General features: G+C 47.5%; 1 protein-coding gene across 2 annotated transcripts in view; it reads left to right on the top strand.

The window, feature by feature from the left end:
• Nucleotides 1-21,623, top strand: part of PAK5 (p21 (RAC1) activated kinase 5) — a 129,687-nt gene that overhangs the window by 40,747 nt on the left and 67,317 nt on the right. Inside the window, exon 3 of one of the 2 annotated variants that reach the window (XM_083175644.1) lies at nt 372-407. The exons of the other annotated variant lie outside the window; for it this stretch is intronic. Within the exon in view, the coding sequence (XP_083031770.1) occupies nt 372-407 (36 nt within the window). The remainder of the gene's footprint in view (nt 1-371; nt 408-21,623) is intronic. 2 annotated transcript variants of the gene reach the window in all.

The following is a 21,623-nucleotide window of genomic DNA, read 5'->3' as shown; positions in this document are numbered from 1 at the left end:
AAATCGGGGATGGGGAACCTTTTGGTGCTCCAGAACTAAACTACCCATCATGTCCTGCAACAGATTTAGCATGGCCAAATAGCAAAACTGTAGCAGGGCATGCTGGGATGTGTAGTTCAACAACAGCTGGAGGGCCGAAGGTTCCCCATTCCTGCGCTACATTATGTCACTATTCTTGTGCTGATTTGGGTGTGAGAACAGGCTATTAACGCAGACACCAAAGTATATACCTACTGTCAGAATAGTGTTCCGCATTTTCATGTTCCGCCTTTGTTAAAAACTAAGGATGCAATTAAATCTAATCTGATACATTCATATATACACATGTTATACGGTCCATGCTGATGTGTGTATAATCTTTTCACCTTCAGAGCCCCCTTAAACTGGAACGAGAAGCTTCAGCCAAGGTAGGCAGCCGACCCGTGTCCTATGAGGCAGAAATGTGGCATATTAAAGGGGAAGTATCACTTTTTTTCAAAATGTATCTGTGCACTGATGGACATGCTGATATCTGGGTGAAATGACCAGCGGTATAACCACAGGGATGTAACATGTTATTCCACTTTCTCCTCTACATCCTGTCACTTTCATGTTTCTTCATGCAATCTGTCACCTACCACTGATACAGTGTAACAAAGATCACCGTAGGTGTGTTGGTATACGGCGGTTAGGACAACACAGTAAAGGTGGACATACATTGGGTCAACCAGTGGAGGTCGACATGGGTTACATCGACACCTGAAAAAGGTTGGCACGCTTACGGTCAACATGGTTGGAAGGCCGACACAAGCATTAGGTCGACAGTGACAGTGAAAATGTCGACATGGGTTAAAGAAAAAAACTGAGCCGACATGTGGTATTTCATGCCCTACCATCCAATAGGAGGTGGAGGGAGACTAGAATAGTGTTCCGAGGGTAGCTCTCTATGCGACGTGACAAAAAAAGTGAAAACCCCATGTCGACCTTTTGACTGTTGACTTAGACACTGTCTACCTTCCAACCATGTTGACCTTTAGCATGTCAACCTATTTCAAGTGTTGTCTTAACCATGTCGACCTTCAGTGGTTGAGCCATGTTGCCCAATGACCCATACCAGGGGCGAGATTTAATGCTGCCCGAGTTCAGCGGCAGTGCGAAATGTCCGCCGAAATCAAACGTTTTTTTAAAGGGGAATTAACTTACAAGGCATGGTTTTGCTTCAGAAAACAGGGGCGTGTCAGCCTCATTATCTGGGTGTGGCCAAGCCAGCAGCTCTATCCTTGCACACAGTGTCATTGGCTCTGGCGGGGTGATTTCACGGGACGTTCTGGGTAACTGAGTAACCTAAAGGTGCCCATACACAGTGCGACAGCACCCGTGCGTTTTGTACTAAATCGCATCGGATCGCAAGCATGCGATTTGCATGCAATGTGATCCGCGGGCAGTACAAAAAGTGCAGCACATACAGTGCAGCACATACTTTTTGTACTGTGCGATGCGATGCCCGCGGGAGCATGCATCAGATCGCACGGTGTCGGATATATACACAGTTAACACAGGTAGCAATCAAAGAAGCCGACAGTGTGCATCTCTTCAGTAAAACGCCTCCTGTGGCTTTTGCATAATTGCGAACAGTCGGCCACGTACACTTCTGAATCGGCTCTTATATAATTACAATATATACAATATATATTTCACTTTCATTCAGGATGGGGTACTGAGGTCTTATAACCTTGGGGATAAGAGGGTATCCGACAGGAGACAGGCACATAACATTTTCTTCAACCAGGGTGTGCTGGCTCCTCCCCTCTACATCCCCTTACCAGCCAGTTTTAGAAAATGTGCCCTCAGGAGAGGATGCACACTCCTGGAGCTCCAGAGAGTTTTTCTTCAATTTCTTTTAGTTTGTTATTTTCGGGTTGCTGTTTGGGCTTAACAGCTTCCCTGCGACGAGGGAAGCCGGGGGAAGGGACTGCTGCAGGCCTTTCAAGGAACCGAGCTGATCCCTGCTGCAGGTCCACCGACCTGAGAGGGTGCTGTTACCGCGGGCATTGCGCTGCAGCGAGCACACCCCCAGCTGCCGCACACCCCTGGCTCAGCCTGAAAACGTCGGTGGTGAGTAATAACCGGGTCCCCTCAGTGGGGTACGCCGGTTTTTATGTGCGGCATAATGGCGATGGCAGCGCGGTGGCCCTGCACAGGGATCGCGCGCAGATGTTTTACACTGCAGCCACGCCGACACACTGGATGCCAGGCATTGCCACTGGACCACCAGGGCATATACCGCTATGTGGGTAAACCCTTATGAAAGGTTCCCAGGCGCCAGTATAAATATTAGTATAGCCCTGGCGCCATTACAAGGGGCGGGGCTTTGCTCAGAGCGGGACCAGATAGCTCTGTGGGCGCCAACACTGCCTCCTGCTTCTCCCTGCTGCGCCATTACTGTATAATGAACACTCCTCAGGCAATGAGGTAGTGAAGGGAGTTATCTGCAGAACAGCAAAGTGTTTCACTGCTCCCTGATTCTCCCTGCTGCGCAATTACTGTCAAATGAACACTCCTCAGCCATGAGGTAGTGAAGGGAGTTATCTACAGGACAGCAGAGTGTTTCACTACCTGCTTCTCCATGCTGCACACTGCAGCAAAACAGCAAAGTGATTTCAGCGCTTAATAACAGTTTATTGTGTATTATAATACTGTATGCATATTACTTGAAGGTATATGTGCTTGTAAACCAACTCCTCAGGGAGTTAAGGTTAAGAACTGGTCCCCTCAGGGTCTCTGAATACTCCCCCACATGCTTGTTAAAGCTATACACACACAGTGTTAGAAGCTCACACATAGTTTCTATGCACTTCACACTGATTTATATCTGTATTTCACTGTGTATTCTGTGTGTTTGTGGGAAGGTTACAGTCTCCAGCATAGGGAGAAAGATAACCTCTGAGTAACCTGTGACAACGTTTGTACCTGAACCACTCCACAAATTACTTGTGAGCAAAGCATGTTCCCACATCTCAGCATGCGTGGTGTGCTACCCTGAGCGACCACATCAGGTTAATGGGACACTGCAGTCAGAGACTGCCTGGGCCTCTGGTATTAAAACAATGTTGCAATCTGTGTCCTCACAGCTGGCTGCAAACACTGTGAAAGCTAAGCACGTGCTGCAGGATTTATCAGTCCTGTCAGCATGGGTGGATAACATTACCTCCACCCTGGGCAAATCACGCAAGTGCGCAAAGGCCGCCATGTTGCGGAGTCTATACATATTCACAGGACAATGGTGGGGACGAGGAGCCATTACAGGATTCTCAGTCTTCCTGCGTGGCCCAGAACCTCTCATTATGTCTATAGGAGAGGTCGTGGATCTCCCTCCACCATTAATGCAGGAGGGTGAACCATATTTTGTTTCACAGAGGAAACAACACGTTGTTTCCTGAGCAGGCTTATTTAGCGGATACCGTTGTAAAGAAAATATCTTTCAACTGGATGCTAGGTGATAGTCCCTGGACCACCAGGGCAGGTCCCACTACAAGGGCGATACTGACAGCCAGCGCCAGTATAAATATTAGAAAAAGCCCATAGGCAGGGCTTCAGCGGAGCAGGACCAGAGCCTCTGTGCGCGCCAACACTGCTTCCTGCATCTCCCTGGGAGCCATTAACGGTCTCTAGACACCCCTCAGCAGTGAGAGGGTGAGAATAGGGATTTTGCGGCAAAAAAGCAAGGGTTTTAGCGCTAAATCGCTCATTGGGTGTCACACAGTGCACCCTTGTATTTCACATAGCTGTGTGTGCATATATACTGTAGCCAGCTCCTACACCGGTTTTTAAGGCTACAGGGTATTCTGGTCTCCTCAGTGTATTCTGAGCGCTCCCCCAAAGGCTTGTTAAAGCTACACACATCCAGTGATAGAGCTCACACATATATAGCTTCTATACACCGCTCACTGATATATATTTCACTGTGATGGTTGTGTGTTGTAAAAAAAAAAAAAAAAAAAAAAAAAGCTTTTTATTCTCCAGCAATGGTGTGAAAAATAACCTGGGTCATTGCGGCTCTAAATTTATGCCTAGGTCCACTTCACAGAGCAATGTGAACAATGTGCGTCCGCCCCATCCGAGGGGCTTCACCCCACCTCAGTGGGACCCCGCAATCAGACTCCTAGGAGCCTGAGTGGGCAGCAGGCATTATGAACATGCTGCGACAATACCAGCTGAATTGGCTGCAAATACTGTGCAGACCAAGCAAGTGCAGCAGGATCTATCTGTCCTGTCTACACGGGTGGATAATATTACCCCCACTACGGGCATGTCACGTAAGCGGCTGCGGCCGCCATGTTGCCTGATTCAGAGGCTGATTCTCAGGCAAGTGACGATAATAAGGATAATGACGATGATGGGGCACAGCTTCCTGAATCTCAATCATTTCTCCGTGACCCGGAACCTCTTATTATGACTATAAGAGAGGTTTTGGATATCCCTCTGGCTGAAATACACTACTATTGCTCCAACCTGGTTGTGGTATCTAGCCGAGTGGCTCTGTACGGCCCATTATGAAAATAGGAATCTCTGAACCCCTTCTAAGGGTGTTCAAGTTCAGAATGGAATCCCTAGGGCTGTCATAGCAAGCCTAGAAGAGGGACAGTTCCTAGCATCAATGGATGCGAAGGACGCCTATCTCCACATCCCTATTGAGGGCCTCATCAGGCATTCCTGAGATTGCTCTATAACACGAGCTGTACTGCCCATGTATATTACGAGGGTCATGGCAGAAAGGGTGACTCTGCTGAGGAGGTTGGGAACCAACATCATTCCCTATCGGGACGACTTGCTTATCAATGCAAGGTCAGAACAGATCCTAGTACAGGATATTGTCAGACCAAACAAATTCTGGCGGACCATGGGGGGATTCTCAACATCCCCAAGTCCTACCTGACACTACAATCACCTACTTTCCTGGGAATAATCCTGGAAACAAGAAATAATGGAATAAATAATTTCTGCCTCAGGTGAAGGCGTGGGCCATTCAGACTCTGGTCTCAGAGATTCTGGAAAAACCTCAGATTTCAGTACACCAGTGTTTCCAACTTCTGGAAAAAATGGTGGTTACTCTCAAGGCGATCCAGTTTGGTCGGTTCCACTCCAGAGTGTTCCAACTAAATTTACTGTCCAGGTGGTTAGGGTCGCTTCTCCAGATACACAAGAACATATTCTTGTCACATCAGGCCCGACAATCACTCATGAGGTGGCCACATGTTCCAAACCTACTTGCAGGAAGGAGATTTGTGATTCAAGATGGATCTTCCTAACAATGGATGCATGTCTGTTAGGTTGAGGAGCGGTGGCTCAGGGCAGGTCCTGTCACGAGCACATGAGTTTTCCGCCAGCAGATTTTAAATTAGACCGTTTCCTGCATTTCTTGCAGGTGGGCCTTGATAAGGGACTCCGGCTGGGGTCTCTAAAAGTTCAAATATTGGCCCTTTTCTGTCTTTTTTCAGAAAAAATTAGCGGTCTATCCTGAAGTCCAGACCTTTCTGCAAGGAGTCTTGAGAATACAGCCTCCATTTGTGGCGCCAACGGCGCCTTGGGACCTAGATGTGGTCCTGGAGTTTCTCCAGTCAGCCTGGTTTGAACCAGTGGACTCCATTGACTTAAAATACCTTACCTGGAAGACGGTGACGCTACTGGCTCTGGCCTTGGCCAGAAGAGTCTCTGAGCTTGGTGCTCTCTCTTGTAAGAGCTCTTTCTTGATTTTCCATCAAGACAGGGCGGAACTGCGGACAAGACAACAGTTCCTGCCTAAGGTGGTCTCGGCGTTCCATATGAACCAGCCGATTGTGGTTCCTTCTTGTTCAGGGAATAAGGTTATTCCTGAGTCACTTGATGTGGTTAGAATCCGGCAGATCTACGTTAAGAGAACATCAAGGATCCGTAAGACGGAGTGTCTTTTTGTGTTGTATGACGCACTAAAGAAACGCTGCCCGGCATCGAAACAATCGATTGCTAGATGGATTCGTTCCACTATACAGCAAGCATATGTGGCAGCACATCTGACTATGCCGGCTTCAGTGAGAGCCCACTCCACTAGAGCCGTAGGAGCATCCTGGGCGGCTGCTCGGGGTGTGCCAGCATTGCAGCTATGTAGAGCTGCCACCTGGTCTGGTCAACACACTTTCGTCAAATTTTATAAATTTGACACTGTGGCCAGTGATGATACCCAGTTTGGGCAGGCGGTGTTGCAACAGGCTCCGCACGTTCCCGCCCTTTCTGGAAGCTTTGGGACCTCCCCAAGGTTATAAGACCTCAGTACCCCATCCTGAATGAAAGTGAAAATAGGATTTTAATACCTACCGGTAAATCCTTTTCACTGAATTCAGATGGGGTACTGAGCGCCCGCCTCAGTGCGGTGCTCTGTTGCACAGGTTGTAATCCTGTTATTGCCTACTTGCTGATTGCAATTTCTGGCATTCTGTAAAGTTATAGGTCAGTTGACCTGTTTAGGAGCAGCTGAGTTTTGGTGACTAATTACTCCACAAATATCTTAAATATCATATATGTCTAAGTAACACAATGACGGGGTTAACTATGTTTAGTTGAGAGAGTTGTTGTGTTTGTTGTGGTGTGCTGGTGCAAATCTCACCACGTTATCTTAATGCTAATTCCTACCTCACATACAGTACGTTATCCTTCCTTCGGGCACAGTTTCTTAACTGGCTGGTAAGGGGATGTAGAGGGGAGGAGCCAGCACACCCTGGTTGAAGAAAATGTTATGTGCCTGTCTCCTGTCGGATACCCTCTTATCCCCAAGGTTATAAGACCTCAGTACCCCATCTGAATTCAGTGAAAAGGATTTACCGGTAGGTATTAAAATCCTATTATATATATATATGCAGACCAAGCAGTAGACTGGGCACAATAGATGCTGTATCAGCTACCTCTAGTCTCCTATCAGCTCACGCATCACCTGCACAAACTTTTCTACCGGCTTGTATAACCCCGGCCTCATTAGTGACTGTTGGGGGGAGACGTTCTTCTGATTCTGCCAGAGAATATAGCAAACGTAGTAACACGTGTATTTATGTTTCACAAAATGATCACCGATAATGATGTCACCGTGCTTTTTATAGTTAGAAAAAAACCTGATACTCCCCCTTTAATAGTTCTGTTCTGTTTGAATTACTGCTGAATAAACCAAACAGAACTGCAAATCACACACACTAAGGGCCTAATTCAGGTTGGCTCACACCATGCTGCACTGCAGAGAGAGTTCGATTTGGGTGGGGTTTGTTCTACAAACTGAGATCTATATTGCAGTGTAAAAACAAAACAGCCAGTATTTACCCTGCGCAGAAACAAAATAACTCACCCAAATCTAACTCCCTCTGCACATGTTACATCTGCCCCACCTGCAGTGCACATGGTTTCATCGAATGATGTGGGTGGATCCCACCAGGCTACGAATTGATGTTACTGTGTAACATCCATTCGTAAGCCCCTGCGAGCAAGTCGCCCTGGGAATGGGTGGTGCCAGCCAACCATTCGCAAAGCGGGGTTTGGTGAACTCGCAAGGCTGCAAATTCGCGGGGGGCGGAGAGGGGCGTGGGGTGCTGGCCAGGCGCATAAGCATATGCATACACCCAGTGTTTCATGGGCGTTACCAAGAAAATGCTGGGAGTACTGACGTACGTGCGTGGAACGAACCTGGAATGCGAATGGGGGCGGGCGTACCACCATTCGCGGGTGGGTTCTGGATGACTCGCAAGGGTGCAAATTCACACCCGAGCCAGTCAACCAGAATAAGGGCCATAGAAACAATTATATAAGTCTGGATGGTGTAATGGTTAGCATTACTAGAGCTCACAGCACTGAGGTCATGGGTTCTATCCCCACCATGGCTCTAACTGTGCGGAGTTTGTATATTCTCCCTGTACTTGCATGGGTTTCCTCCAGGTACTCCGGTTTCCTGCCACAGTCCAAAAATATACTGGTAGGCTAGTTGGCTCCCAACAAATGAACCCTAGAATGAATGAGTGTGCGTGTACATGTGGTAGGGAATATAGATTGTAAGCTCCACTGAGCAGGGACTGATGTGAGTGTTCAAATATTCTCTGTGTAAAGCGCTGCGGAATATGTGTGCGCTATATAAGAAACTGGTAATAAATAAATAAGTAATTTGTAAGAATGAAGCAAAACATTAATAAACCATACAGCTTGGATCGCAAAAATCTCTGATGCCAGAGACGGTGGCATTGAGGGGGGGAGGGTACTTTTTACCCAAGCCCGGTTCTGCTGGATGGGCCCAGTTACCACTTCTCCCCTCCCCCATTGCAGGGAGCTGGGCAGTGATGAGGGAGATTACAGGCTGCCATCGCTGCACAGCCTCTCTCCCCAGCTCAGCACACGCTGCTCAGTGCCATGTGCTGATACAGGGAGAGAGACAGCTGCTGCGGCAGCCTGTCCTCTCTCTCTCTCTCTCTCCCACTGGTTTATTTTTTTTCGGGGGACTGGTGGCCACGTCCCCTCTATTTTTCCGGGGCCTGGCCGACCTGTTGGCGCCCCTGTTCAGAGACCTCCCCCCTCCAAAAAACACCCGGGCACGCCTGTGATTTCACAAACACTCCCAGAAAACTTTCAATCCCTAAACGCTGGCTTACGGCCAATCAAACTGCTGCTGCTCCACTACACCTACGCCTATGGATATTTCTATACACTATTTGGACCCACGCATGCGTGATGCAAACGCTGCGCATGCACAAATCATTCGATAATTGCTCAATTTGCGAATTCTCACCTTAGCAATCCATGTTTAACCAAACCCCATGTTCAATATTGCAAAACATCTCGTAAAACATTGCAAACAAAAAAGAACATTATTATGTGAAGACATTGCATGCTGTAAACAAGAGCACACACATGTAGAACATTGGTGACCAAACGCAACAATCCCCTTCACCCATCTTACCATGTGTTCCTATATAGACCTCCAGTTACCTTATTTCCAAAAGAACCTAATAACCGAAAAACAAGCAAAGGTCAAGGAAAAGATAAAATGCTATTATAGCTGAGCGCAGTGCCGGTGCAATGCGCCGGAGCGCCCCAGGCGGGGGGGAGGGGGGGCGCCCCGGCGCTCACCCACTTCACGGGTGGGGAGGAATACGGCCGGCACGCTGATCTGGGGGGGGGGGGGGGAGAGATACGGCCGCCGTGCTGTTCCCTCCAGTGCATATATAATTACTCACCCGGGTCTAGAGCAGTGATTTTCAACCTTTTTACCTTGCGGCACACTAAATAAGATTTTAAAATTGCCAAGGCAAGATCACCATAGGGCAAAACACATTGGCCCCCACAGGAAAAAAAACAAACCTTTTGCCCCCCCATATACAAAACAATCACACTGGTCCCCACAGGTAACACAAATAAAATACATTGGCCCTTTACATGAAAAGAAGAGACCAGTAAATAACAGTTGAACTGGTGGTGGCTGTAAACTAGTTTGGGCATCTCTAGATCTGGGGGCACACTGGGGGAGAACAGCTCAAGGCACACTAGTGTGAGACGGCACAGTGGTTGAAAAACACTGATGTAGAGGCTAAATCAACAATAAATAACAATATGTGCCTCGATGAGTCTCAGTGAACGGGCTTAGGGTGCAAAAGGAAGACTAGCTAGAACTCCAACTTCAAGGCAAATACAACATTCCAGCCAATGGGAGGCTTTTGAGCCAATCCATGCTTGTCTGATAGGTATGGCCATTTAACACTTGTTACTGTGCCACTAGTAGTGAAGCTGCAATTCTCAGGTTACTCTTGATTGTAAGACACTGTATCTATCTATCTATCTATCTATTTAATACTACTAATGCATGCATGACAATGACCAGATTAATATCAGTAATGAAATATAGATAATACACCATAGCTTTGTCCAGTGTAATGTAATATTCTAAGTATATAATTCAAGTGCACAGTCTAGAACTTGATCCCTAAACGATGGGATAGGCACTGGGGCAGTAGGGACCAACGGAGGTTTCGCCTGTACCACTGCTGATATACAGTAAATGTATTGTCAGTGTGCGTATGTATAATGTAGGTTTTATATCACATTCTATTTGTCCATTTAACTGAAGCCGAGTTTCGGATGAGGCTGGTGTAGTAATTACACAGTCACTGCACTGATATACTGTGTGTATATATATATATATATATATATATATATATATATATAGATAGATAGATAGATAGATAGATAGATAGATAGAAGAGGGCCGTCAGTGTGCCTGTGACAAAGGATTAGTACTGTATGATGCTGCCGGTGCCGTTATATAAGCCAGGCTGTCAGTACTGGTGGATACGCCGTGATTACACAATAATTAAAATCTATTGCTAGCGTTATATTGGATCACCGTAATCAGTAATCACATACTTATTTGTCAATTGAAATGCGAGTGAACCGCTCTGATATTATATTTACTTATATAGGAGTATGCTAAATGAGCAATATTTAATCAGCTTATATACTGTTACACTGGAGTCTATGGCAAACTTAGGGTTCAATGTCCCAGCAGCGGTAGAGAAACCAGCACCGGCCGATTCTCACGCTAACCTCATTTTATTTCTTTCATTTTCAGCCTTTTTAATCGGCCGGATGAATGGGCCTTAAGGTGCCCATACACGCACCGATCCCGTCGGTGCGATGTGTGCTTTGAGGTGCGCGCTCCCGCGGCACCTCATCGCACAGTACAAAAAGTATGTGCTGCACATACTTTTTGTACTAGCTATTTATCACATCGCATCGCATGCACAACGCATGCACAAGGCATACGATGCGATGCGATGTGTGCTAGTTAAGCACAGAACGCACGCCGGGATTGATGCGTCTGTGGGCACCATTAGTGCTGTTAAGGCTGCAATTGTTTAAATCTAGTTAAATCTATTAACCCTTTGAGTGCCAAGTGAATTTGCCAAAATAGGTGTGAAAATGGCCAAGCAAACATTTTTACTTATCATCATGGCCTGTAATGTTTGCCTTTATGTAGGAAATAAAATCTTTTTACACAACATTTTTTTATTTCTTTATTTGAATTTATATAACACATGTGAAAGAGGCTGGCATTTTAAGCGGATATTTTTGAATATCGCTCACAGAGATGTTGGCTTAAATATATCAGCTTTTTGCTAGTTCTGTCACCACAAAGGGGAGGGGTTTTTTTTGTTATTTTTTTTTGTAATTCTACATACGATCTTTAAAAAAAGTGACGTTCAATTAAGGCCAAACACACATAAAATGACATGACTGTGTCAATCGGCATTCTTGACTTTTCAATGCAGATATACAAACCATTGCAATACTCAGTCTGCAAAACCATCAGAGATATGGCAGTTGTTCTAAAAACATGCCACTGGCAGCAACATAGATCAAACTGACTGTAGATGACAAGATAAGATACTGCATCTGATTGATTGGGCACAGAGCCTTTCATTCAATTCTCCCCAGGATGAAGTCCAGCTAGGGGTACTAGGGGAGAGATACTCTGAGGGTACAACTGTCCTGGGCCTGGCCTCTCTGAGTTAGCGGGCTTCATCCTGGGGAGAATTGAATGAAAGGCTCTGTGCCCAATCAAGATGGAAGGGACCGGGCAGCTCATTTTGTCCACTGCGCCCCCAGGACCGCCTACTCATACCTCCCAACTTCTGGCCGGGCCGCGACAGGATGGGTGCCGCGACAGGATGCGCGCCGCAGGCGCTGGGCGATTTTTTCGGGGGTGGGTGGGGTTGTTAGGGGGCGTGGTCTATTGGGAAGGGGCGTGGTCTATAATCGCGGCACTGCCGTGAGGCCACGCCCCTGTTTTTCACCTCTGTGGGGCATGCCAACAAGCTCTATGAGCTGCTGGCAAGCCCCCAGCCCCCCTGCTTGCAAGAATAGACGCTGTGCGCATGCGCACAGCGTCTATTCACGGACTACAGGAGGGGACTCCCAACTGCCCCCCCGCCACGGGACACTGCCAGCGGCGGGAGGGACGCGGGAATGTCCCAAAATATCGGGACGTTCCCGCGATAAGCGGGACAGTTGGGAGGTATGCCTACGTTGTGCTGCCTACGCTTCAACTCAGGATGCCGGCAGCCAATAAAATTCTGCACTGTCTTTTGAGCCAATCAGAGCTTGCGTACCATTAGCCAATCAAAGCAGCTGCTGTTACGCGACCTCTGATTGCCTCACCAGCCAGTACTGCATTTCAATTGGCTGCCGGGGTCCTGAGTTGGTGAAGCATGCGCTCCGGGACCTACTTTGTTCAGCGCACTGAGCACAGCGCAGGCAGCACAGCGGAAGAAGGGATGGGGGAGCAGGAGCCGGGAGCGGTAAGTGAAGTGAGAATGGGGAAGAGATGGGGGGGGGGGGGGACTGGAAATCAGTCCCAGGCCCCCAAATTCCTAATGAGTCAGGAGACCCTAGATGACAAGTCTGATAGGTGTTTGGCTCCACCAGAGGACTGGCTAAATGCTGAATAGCACTGGCCTGGAATCTAATGCATAGCAAAATTTGATATTTTCCATATGGGCCTTTATTCAGATCTGATCGCAGTACAAATTTGTTTGGAAAATGGACAAAACCATGTGCACTGCAGGCAGGGCAGATGTAACATGTGCAGAGAGTTAGATTTGGGCGAGATATTTTGTTTCTGTGCAGGGTAAATACTGGCTGCATTATTTTTACACTGCAATTTAGATTTCATTTTCAACACACCCCACCCAAATTGAACTCTCTCTGTACATGTTACATCTGCCCCACCTGCAGTGTACATGGTTTTGCCCATTTTCCAAGCAAATTTGTACTGCGATCAGATCTGAATAAGGGCCATGGTCCTACCATGCAATTTTGCTTAGGAGTTTGCCAAAACGTTGCATCGCAGTATGAGGTTTCAGCCTCCAAACTGCAAGAAAGTAAATTGTTTTATAATGGCAGATAATACTAGGCAATAGCAAATTCCAAAGTGTGGTCAAGTAAGTATACTCATGTATAGCAATTGAGAAAAATGGAAACTAAGGCCCTTATTCAGATCTGATCGCAGTACAAACTGTTCTCAAAATGGGCAAACCCATGTGCACTGCAGGTGGGGCAGATGTAACATGTATAGAGAGAGTTAGATTTGTGTGAGTTATGTTGTTTCTGTGCAGGGTAAATACTGGCTGCATTATAGTTACACTACAATTTAGATTTCAGTTTCAACACACGCCACCTAAGTTTAACTCTCTTTGCACATGTTACATCTGACCCACCTGAAGTGCACATGGTTTTTCCCATTTTGAGAATAAATTTGTACTGCAATCAGATCTGAATAAGGGCCTAAGCATTTTTTCCCAGTGTAAATGTAAAATGTGTCTTCAGTAAGTGTGTTGTAAAATAATGAGTCTGTATAATAATCACTAAAATGTACTTAGAAAAGGCATTATCAATGCATTGACACATTAATTGCAAATCATTTGTTCTTACTACAATGCCAGCGTTTAGAATAAAATGGCCAGATAAAGTGATTAGAATGTTTATGGCGCCATCTTGTGGTATAAATTAGATAAAGCACCAGAATGAATGACTGGGGCTATGTATGAAGCAGTGATAAGGGAGGAGAAGTGATAAAGTGCCTGGTACTGTATCAATGGACAATCAGCTCCTAACTGTTAAGTTATAGGCTGGGTTTAAAAAGGGACAGTTAGAAGCTGATTGACCGGTGAACCCGGGGGAGCAGCTGGAAGCGCCGTCGGAGGGGGAAGCGCGCACCTCTCGTGCACGCGTCCCCTTCTCGCAATCGATATGGCGCTGGCGGGGGATGGCGGCTGGCGTCGACATTGCCATCCCCTGCCAAGATGGGACCTGCCTCATCTGTAAGAAGGAATTTGTCAGAAAGACTGAACCAAAATAACCCCTATATCAAAATTAAAGGTAAGGGGCTGAGGACTGGACCACAATTTTTAAACATAAGCAATGCTTACATGCAGTGGTGCAGCTAGGTACCATGGCGCCCAGAGCAAGGGCATGTTTCACGCCCCCCCCTCCCCCAATTTGTAGTAGGTGAGGCTCCTGCGCAGTGAAAAGTGGGCACAGACCAACATTATACCACACACCATAATGCCCATTGCACATTTTAGTGATCTTTGTAATACCAATTACACATAAAGCCACATTCCATAATTCCAATTACACATAAACCCACGCATGATGCCCATTACATACTATATAACACACCGTAATGCCCATTACATACTATATAACACACCGTAATGCCCATGACATACTATATAACACTCCACAATACCCATGACATACTATATAACACACCGCAATGCCCATTACATACAGAATGGTTCAGTCAGTAGAGCAGCAGACTGTAGAGACAGAAGCTGTGGGTTCAAATCCTGACAGATACTTACTATCCTTTGTTGTTCAAAAAGTGGGCAGCTGTTATAACCCACTGCGTATTTAGGATGGAAACTCTGCAGAAATGTCTGAAATTGCTGAAGGTTTTACGCGTTGCCACACCAACCACCATTTGCGACCCCCGTGCCTTAGTAAGCTCCACTGCTGGTTAATGATTGCTGCAGGATAGTCCGCAGCTTGGTAACATATGCTGCGCTGCACCATGGGGATAGATACAGGTGTGGATCAGTTGGTCACCAGCAACTTGTTAGACAGTCATTAGGTCGACATGCAGGAAGGTCGATATGAGTCTAGGTCGACATGGACATACGGTCGACAGGGGTTAGGTCCACAGTTAAAAGGTCGACATGGGGTTTTTCACTGTTTTTTGACCCCATGTCAGTCATGCAAAAGCTCAGGTAGAGTCTGCGAGTGATATTGCATGCGTAGAACAGGTCATGTGCATGCGTAGAACAGGTCATGTGCATGCGTAGAACAGGTCTGTGCATGCGTAGAACAGGTCATGTGCATGCGTAGAACAGGTCATTTGCATGTGTAGAACAGGTCATGTGCATGCGTACAACAGGTTATGTGCATGTGTAGAACAGGTCATTTGCATGCGTAGAACAGGTAGGTGCATGCGTAGAACAGGTCATTTGCATGTGTAGAACAGGTCATGTGCATGCGTAGAACAGGTCATTTGCATGCGTAGAACAGGTCAAAGGGGGCGGGCGTTCGCACGACTAGCTGAGCAAATGTACACTGAATCAGGCACTTTGTTCTGCACCTTAGCAACGTTTGCTTGCTTGTTGTCAAACTATAATATCTGACTCTATGCTGACATCTAGAGGACAGTTCCAGATAGCACAGCTGGAAGTCTCACTGAGCAGTATGTAAGAAGAATGGCTGATGGTGGCTGAATCAGAGCAAAGTTCAATATTATATATTCTCTTCCAAATTTATCATCCCATACACATTTAAAGATAAGCATAAAACAGCGTAAATCTGACATCCAGCTGCTGGGGACTTAGTGGAGATCTAGAAGTTGAAAGAAGTTCCAGGGACAGGTGGGAGGAGGAAGTGTCGCTGGCTGATTAGCAGAAATGACGCCTTAGCCATATTAAATGAGTAATATAGGAAAGCGGATTAGCGAAGGTGCCTTGGATTTCTCACAGACCTGAGTTATATTATTCCCTGTTCATTTTAAAGGGCACGTGTGTTCAATGCACGCACCCACAGAACACAACCATGGTAATTGTTCTGGTCATGCCGGTGTAAACCACCCTCGGCCGTGAAGGTGTTAGGTGAGGAATACGGGTGAATTAGGCATAATGTTGACATTACTTTAACCCTTTGAGTGACACCAATATAAGATGATTGGTGTTCCACCCTTTAACACTTTATCGCAGGCAATGAGCACAGACTGGTATAAATGTAACTTCAAGACAGAATCCAGCTTATATCCAGAAAGATTCCGTGTCCTCCAGAGATGGGCTGATTCATAGGCAAGTGCTATCGGCCTCAGACACGGCTGTATTACATGAAGAATGATTGAGGGTTTGTGGCTGGAATACGTACAGATGATTGGTGGTCAGAACACCAACGCCGGCATACCGAAGGAGGGATTCCCGACAAGAAATCTCGACTCTTACCTTCACCCTGCCCCCCCCCCCCCCCAACCCTAACCCTTCCGTCCCACAGCCTAAACCTTCCCGCTAGCGACTTACCTTAACCCACCTACCCTGCAGCCTAAACCTAACCCACTCCCCCTTCTTAGTGCCTAACACTAACCCACCCTCCCCACAGCCTAACGTAAGTCCCCAGTAGTGCCTAAACCTAAATCTTAAACTAATCCACATAGTTATGATCGGGATGCATCCCCTAAAGCTGTATTTAGAGTTATATGCATCTATGGGGCTGAAACACTCTACCTTTCCTATCCATCTCCTTGTGAAAATAACCATTATCACTACTAGCACACTTTCACACCAGGGTGGTGCAAGAGATCCTCCCTAGACCCATGACACGCCCATGGGACACTCACTCCTGCAAACGCCCTGATGCCACCTTGTTACACGGGGTATGGGTAAAAACATAGTTGCCTACCCTCCTGCATTCTGCAGGAGACTCCCTGAAATAGCACCAATCTCCCTCTCTCCCTCATTAGTCTAGCAATCTCCCTCATTTCACCTAGCCCACATTACAGTGTTATATTTTTTTGGAAAAAAGGAATGAGAGGGCAGATACAGATGGAGCCCCTGCCATCCTTGGCCGGGGCTCGCCACATCCTCCCCGCTGGCTAGCGCCGGTGGCAGGGGCTTCACTGAACTGGGATGCGCGTGCGTCTCACGCGCACAAGCGTCCCAGTCTCTCGGCGGGGACGCTGTGTGTCCCTGCCCGTCTCCGCTTCAGGGAGACGGGCAGGATTAGGGGGGGCGCTCGGGGTGGCAAGGGCAACAGTCGGCTACGGCAGGGACCGGGGGAAGGCTCCGTTTCCCAGGGGGCGCTCAAGCGTCTCGTGCGCGCGCTCCCCCTGGCGGGGCTGGCGTGATGGCATCTGTACATTTACATTGAATCATCTGCACCATTTCACTGCACTTTACCAAGTATAGTAGCTCTTACTAACTGCTTTGGGGCTCATCTACATTTGGATACAAATCATTTTAAAAGATTCCTCTCAGATGTAGCACTGCACACCCACGCTTCCCACATTCACAATCGCTTTTCACAGTCTCTCCATATATGGAACTAAACACGCCCTTTGGGTGGAGCATGACACGCCCCCTCAGTGGGGATCTCTGCAAAATTCTATTTCCAACTATAATCTCCCTGAAACTAGTTTTTAAAAGTAGGCAAGTATGGGTAAAAACCGGACCCAAACAAGACCCCGGAATGCCGGACCGGACATCAAACTCTGTGTTCCGGAGCTTGTAGTGTCCAGTCCGGGGGGTGTCCTGTCCGGGGGTCTCCTGTCAGGGGGGCTGCCTGTGACAGCTGTCACAGGCAGTTCCGGGGTCTTGTCCGGGTCCTGTTTTTAATTAGTCCCTGTTAAACGGACTCTGCCTTAAGTGGGGATGCAGCTGACATGCGCCCATAGTCGCACACAGTTGTGCAGTATGTACAGTGGGAAGAATCACAAGCTCCAAGTGCACAACAGACATGCCTGCATCTCTGAATCAGCCTCTAAGTCATGGTTGCCTACCTGACCCTCTCCTTCAGGGAGAAAATGCTCTGTTCCTGGGCTTCCCTGGTAATGTAGGATTGCCAGCACCTGTGGGGAGTTAGGTAGTGGATAAGAAAGGTGTTTCACCACAGGTGATGGCAATCATACATTACCAGGGAAGTCCAGGAACAGAGCATTTTCTCCCTGAAGGAGAGGGTCAGGTAGGCAGCCATGCAATGCATGTATTGCAGAGACACAATTCAAGGGCAGTTTATTAAGTCGGTTCCTGTGTAGTTTCACGGCGCCAGCATGGCGCCGTTCTACTTCCGGGTTCTACGCTCGCCAAACTATCTAAAATAAAGTAACTTAATTCCATGCCAACGTGGATAGTTCATACCCCCACTATCCACGTTGGCATGGAGTAGACTTTAGATAGCGTGGCGAGCGTAGCGAGCCACCGAGCCCGCAGGGTGGGCGAGCGAAGCAAGCCACGCAAGGGGACTCAGACGCTCGGTGCCATGCTGGCGCCGTGAAACTACACAAGTACCATTAAGTCCCTCAATGTCCCTTCTCAAGGATACGATCGCTGTAACACTGATTTGTTAAATAACATGTCGTTATTTTATGTTCTCTGTTTTTTTGTAACCATTTAGTTATATTTTTCTTATTGTTAAAAGGCTCTTTTATGTCTTCCCATTATGTAATGTACTTTTTGGAGCTATTACGTGTATTGTTGTTTTATATAATTTTTTGCATACTAACTTTTTTTTCACTTATAGTGGTACATTTACTTATGCCGTGTTCACACTGCGAGTGTGAACTACACGGCTTCTACCTGGCATTTAAATGCCGGGAGCTGCGGCGAGGGACCCCCGTTCTCACTGCTAGGCAAATTTCCGGGTGAAGCAGTTCTACCCGGTAATTTGCCCTTTAACATGGGTTTTTTGGCAGTGTAAACGGGTCAACCCGTGCCTGCATACCCGGATCTCAAACACGGGTAAAAAGAAGGTGTATGAGATCCGGGAATGCAGACACGGTTGACCCATTCACACTGCAGAAAAACCCGTGTTAAAAGGCAAATTACCGGGTCGACATGCTGGACCCGGGAATTTGTCTGCAGTGAGAACGGGGTATAAGATAGGAGGAGTTCTATTGAAAATGGGTTTCTATGGGCAACATCCAATCTTCAATCACTTTCCAAAACATGACAGCCAAAACTTAGCATTCCAACTGCAGATTTACTGTCGGATCAGCCGAAATTGGCCGGGGATTCCGACTGCCAGGACATTCCGACAGTTGGAATGTCTTCAGTAGCTGAAAATGGACAGTACAGTTGGGTGTGGTATATGGTCCCAACAGTCCGGATCCCAACAGTTATTATCCCAAAGTCAGGATCCCGACTGGCCGGACTATTATGGGCTCGCTGTGCTCGCCACGCTGCGGGCAAGGCAGCTTGCTACGCTCGCCACCTATTCTATTCTCCCTTTATGGCGGTCGTGGACCCCCACGAGGGAGAATAGCCGGTGGCCGTCGTGACCCCGAGTGTCGGGGTTTTGACAGTCGGGATCCCGTCGTCAGGGTAATGACTGTCGGGAAACTGTCCGGCACCCGTACAATTTACAGGAGAGCAATCACAGTGGCGTAACGATAGTAACATTCACATATATAACACTTAGATATAAGGTTTAAATAAAAAGAAACCTACAGGGCAGACTAGGTTATGCCTGGGTTCTTTTCTGCCATCATATTCCATCATTTTATGCCTAAAAAAGTGGAATATATTTTATTTCTAGCTGCATATACATTTTTCAGCAGCAGGTGGCAGCAGTGGGCCCTGTAATAAAGTGACTGCACTGCTCTGTAATGTTGCTGCAGACTTCAGCAATGTAACACTCAGGGTGACATTCTATGGGATGAGAGTTGTGTTTTTTGGCGAAATTTGCGCAAAAAACGGGCGAAATCCCGTTTTCGCATATTTAATGAGATGCGAAAAACGGCAAAAATCACAGATTTTGCAGCGAAATCGCACTTTTACAAAGTGTGATTTTAACTCCGCCGGAACTCGCATCCAGATGTTTTCCCATTGAAAAGTATACAATGCGCATATTTAATGAGATGCGAATTTGGAAAATGTGTCTTAAATTCGCCAAAAAATCAGACCAGGTTCCGATATGCGAGTTGGCCTGAACCCTGCACAGATCATTGAGATCTGTGCATGGTTCTGTGGTAAAAAATGTGTGTTTTTTTCTTGAAAAAAATTGCGTGGGGTCCCCCCTCCTGAGCATAACCAGCCCCGGGCTCATTGAGCCGGACCTGGTTCCAAAAATACGGGGGACAAAATTGTAGGGGTCCCCCGTATTTCTGAAACCAGCCCCAGACTCTTGGACCGGTCCTGGTTCCAAAAATACGGGGGACAAAAAATCTGGGGGTCCCCCGTATTTTGAAACCAGCACCGGGCTCCAACAGCCCGCAGTGTCATGCCACAGCCGGGGGACACTTTTTACATAAGGTCCCCTGGCCGTACCATGAGCAACGTGGCTGGTCAGCCTTGGATGGGGCACCTGGAGGAGTGGGGACCCCCCCAATAAAGGGGTCCCCCCCCCAAGGCTTCACCCGTCCAGGGCTGAAACCCGGGGCTGTCACCGGCGTCCCTGGCCAGTGGATGCCGGCCTGATGGTGTAAAATCTTTCAATCCTAACATTGCTTTATACAGGAGAACTACAAGTCCCAGCAGACCTCCCCCGCATGCTGGGACTTGGAGAACCACAAGTCCCAGCATGCGGGGCATTAATGGGCCCGCTGGGACTTGTAGTCCACCTGTAAAAAGAATGTTAAAAGAAAACACACACACAGAAAAGTAAAACTTTATTACATACACACACACACACACACACATCTCACTTTTACAACCACATACTCACCGATCCAGGATCCAGCGCTGGTCTCCCTTCTGCTGCAGAGCCGGCTACCCCCGCACTGACAGCGGGGACAACCGGCTGTCTCTGATCCAGCTAACAGCTTCTGTCGCGTTGTCCCAGCGCGACACAGGCTGAGAGCGTGATTGGGCGATGCCCTGATTGGCTGAGCTATGCGTCTCCATGGAGACGCACAAGCCGAAGACGCTCTCAGCCTCTGTTGCGCTGGGACAGCGCAACAGAAGCTGTTAGCTCCATCGGAGAAAGCCGGTTCAGCCCGCTGATAGTGCGGGCTGACTGGCTCTGCAGCAGAAGGGAGACCAGCGCTAGATCCTGGATCGGTGAGTATGTGGTTGTAAAAGACAAATACATAGACATTGTTATTACATTATTAACTACAGTAAAGTCCATTGGGGCCTACACACGGGACGATTTCAGGACATTTTCTAAGCGATCTGTCTTTATTTGAGTAGATTGCTTAGAAAATGCCCCTACATCGCTCTGCGTGTAGGGACCATGGCGGTAGCAATGCGTGGCCCCGCGTGTCGCTATCGCCCGGAGATTAAGATCTCTCACCGGAGAACACTGGCCCTGACAGATCGCGCAGCACACATCGCTGGCACATCTCTGTGCAGCGCTGTGTGCGGAACGATCTTGCTGAGCGATCTAGCATCACTCAGATTGCTCAGCAACATCTCTACGTGTGTAGTCCCCATAACATATAGTTGGCTTTCTCAGGAGTACAGATGGAGCACCTGTCAGTGAGCCCTGCAGGTGCGCCAGATGCCCTGAGCTGGCGCAGGCTGGTGGGCAGGAGATCCATCTGACTGGGCCGCAATGTACTTTTTAGAGCTATTACGTGCAGTGTTGTTTTATATCATTTTTTGCATACTAACTATTTTTATATGAATTCTAGGTACTTATTTCCTAGCACGGCATTCGTCGCAGGTGATCGCATACCTTAACTTAAGGTATGCGACGGACACGACCGAAGCGATTTCAGGGCTATTTTTAGCCTTTTCCCCGACAATTCAAAAATCGTGTCCATCGCGTCCATCGCATGCCTTAAGTTAAGGCATGCGATGCGACAGATGCGATGGACGCAATTTTACATAGGGAACAAAGTTAAATGGGCCAATGGACAGGATTTTTCATTG

The sequence above is a fragment of the Crinia signifera genome, chromosome 3 (genome assembly GCF_055691185.1).
Source record: "Crinia signifera chromosome 3, ASM5569118v1, whole genome shotgun sequence".
Taxonomy (NCBI): domain Eukaryota; kingdom Metazoa; phylum Chordata; class Amphibia; order Anura; family Myobatrachidae; genus Crinia; species Crinia signifera.
Note: the sequence above shows the minus strand (reverse complement) of the source record. Positions and strands in the feature narration are given on the sequence as shown.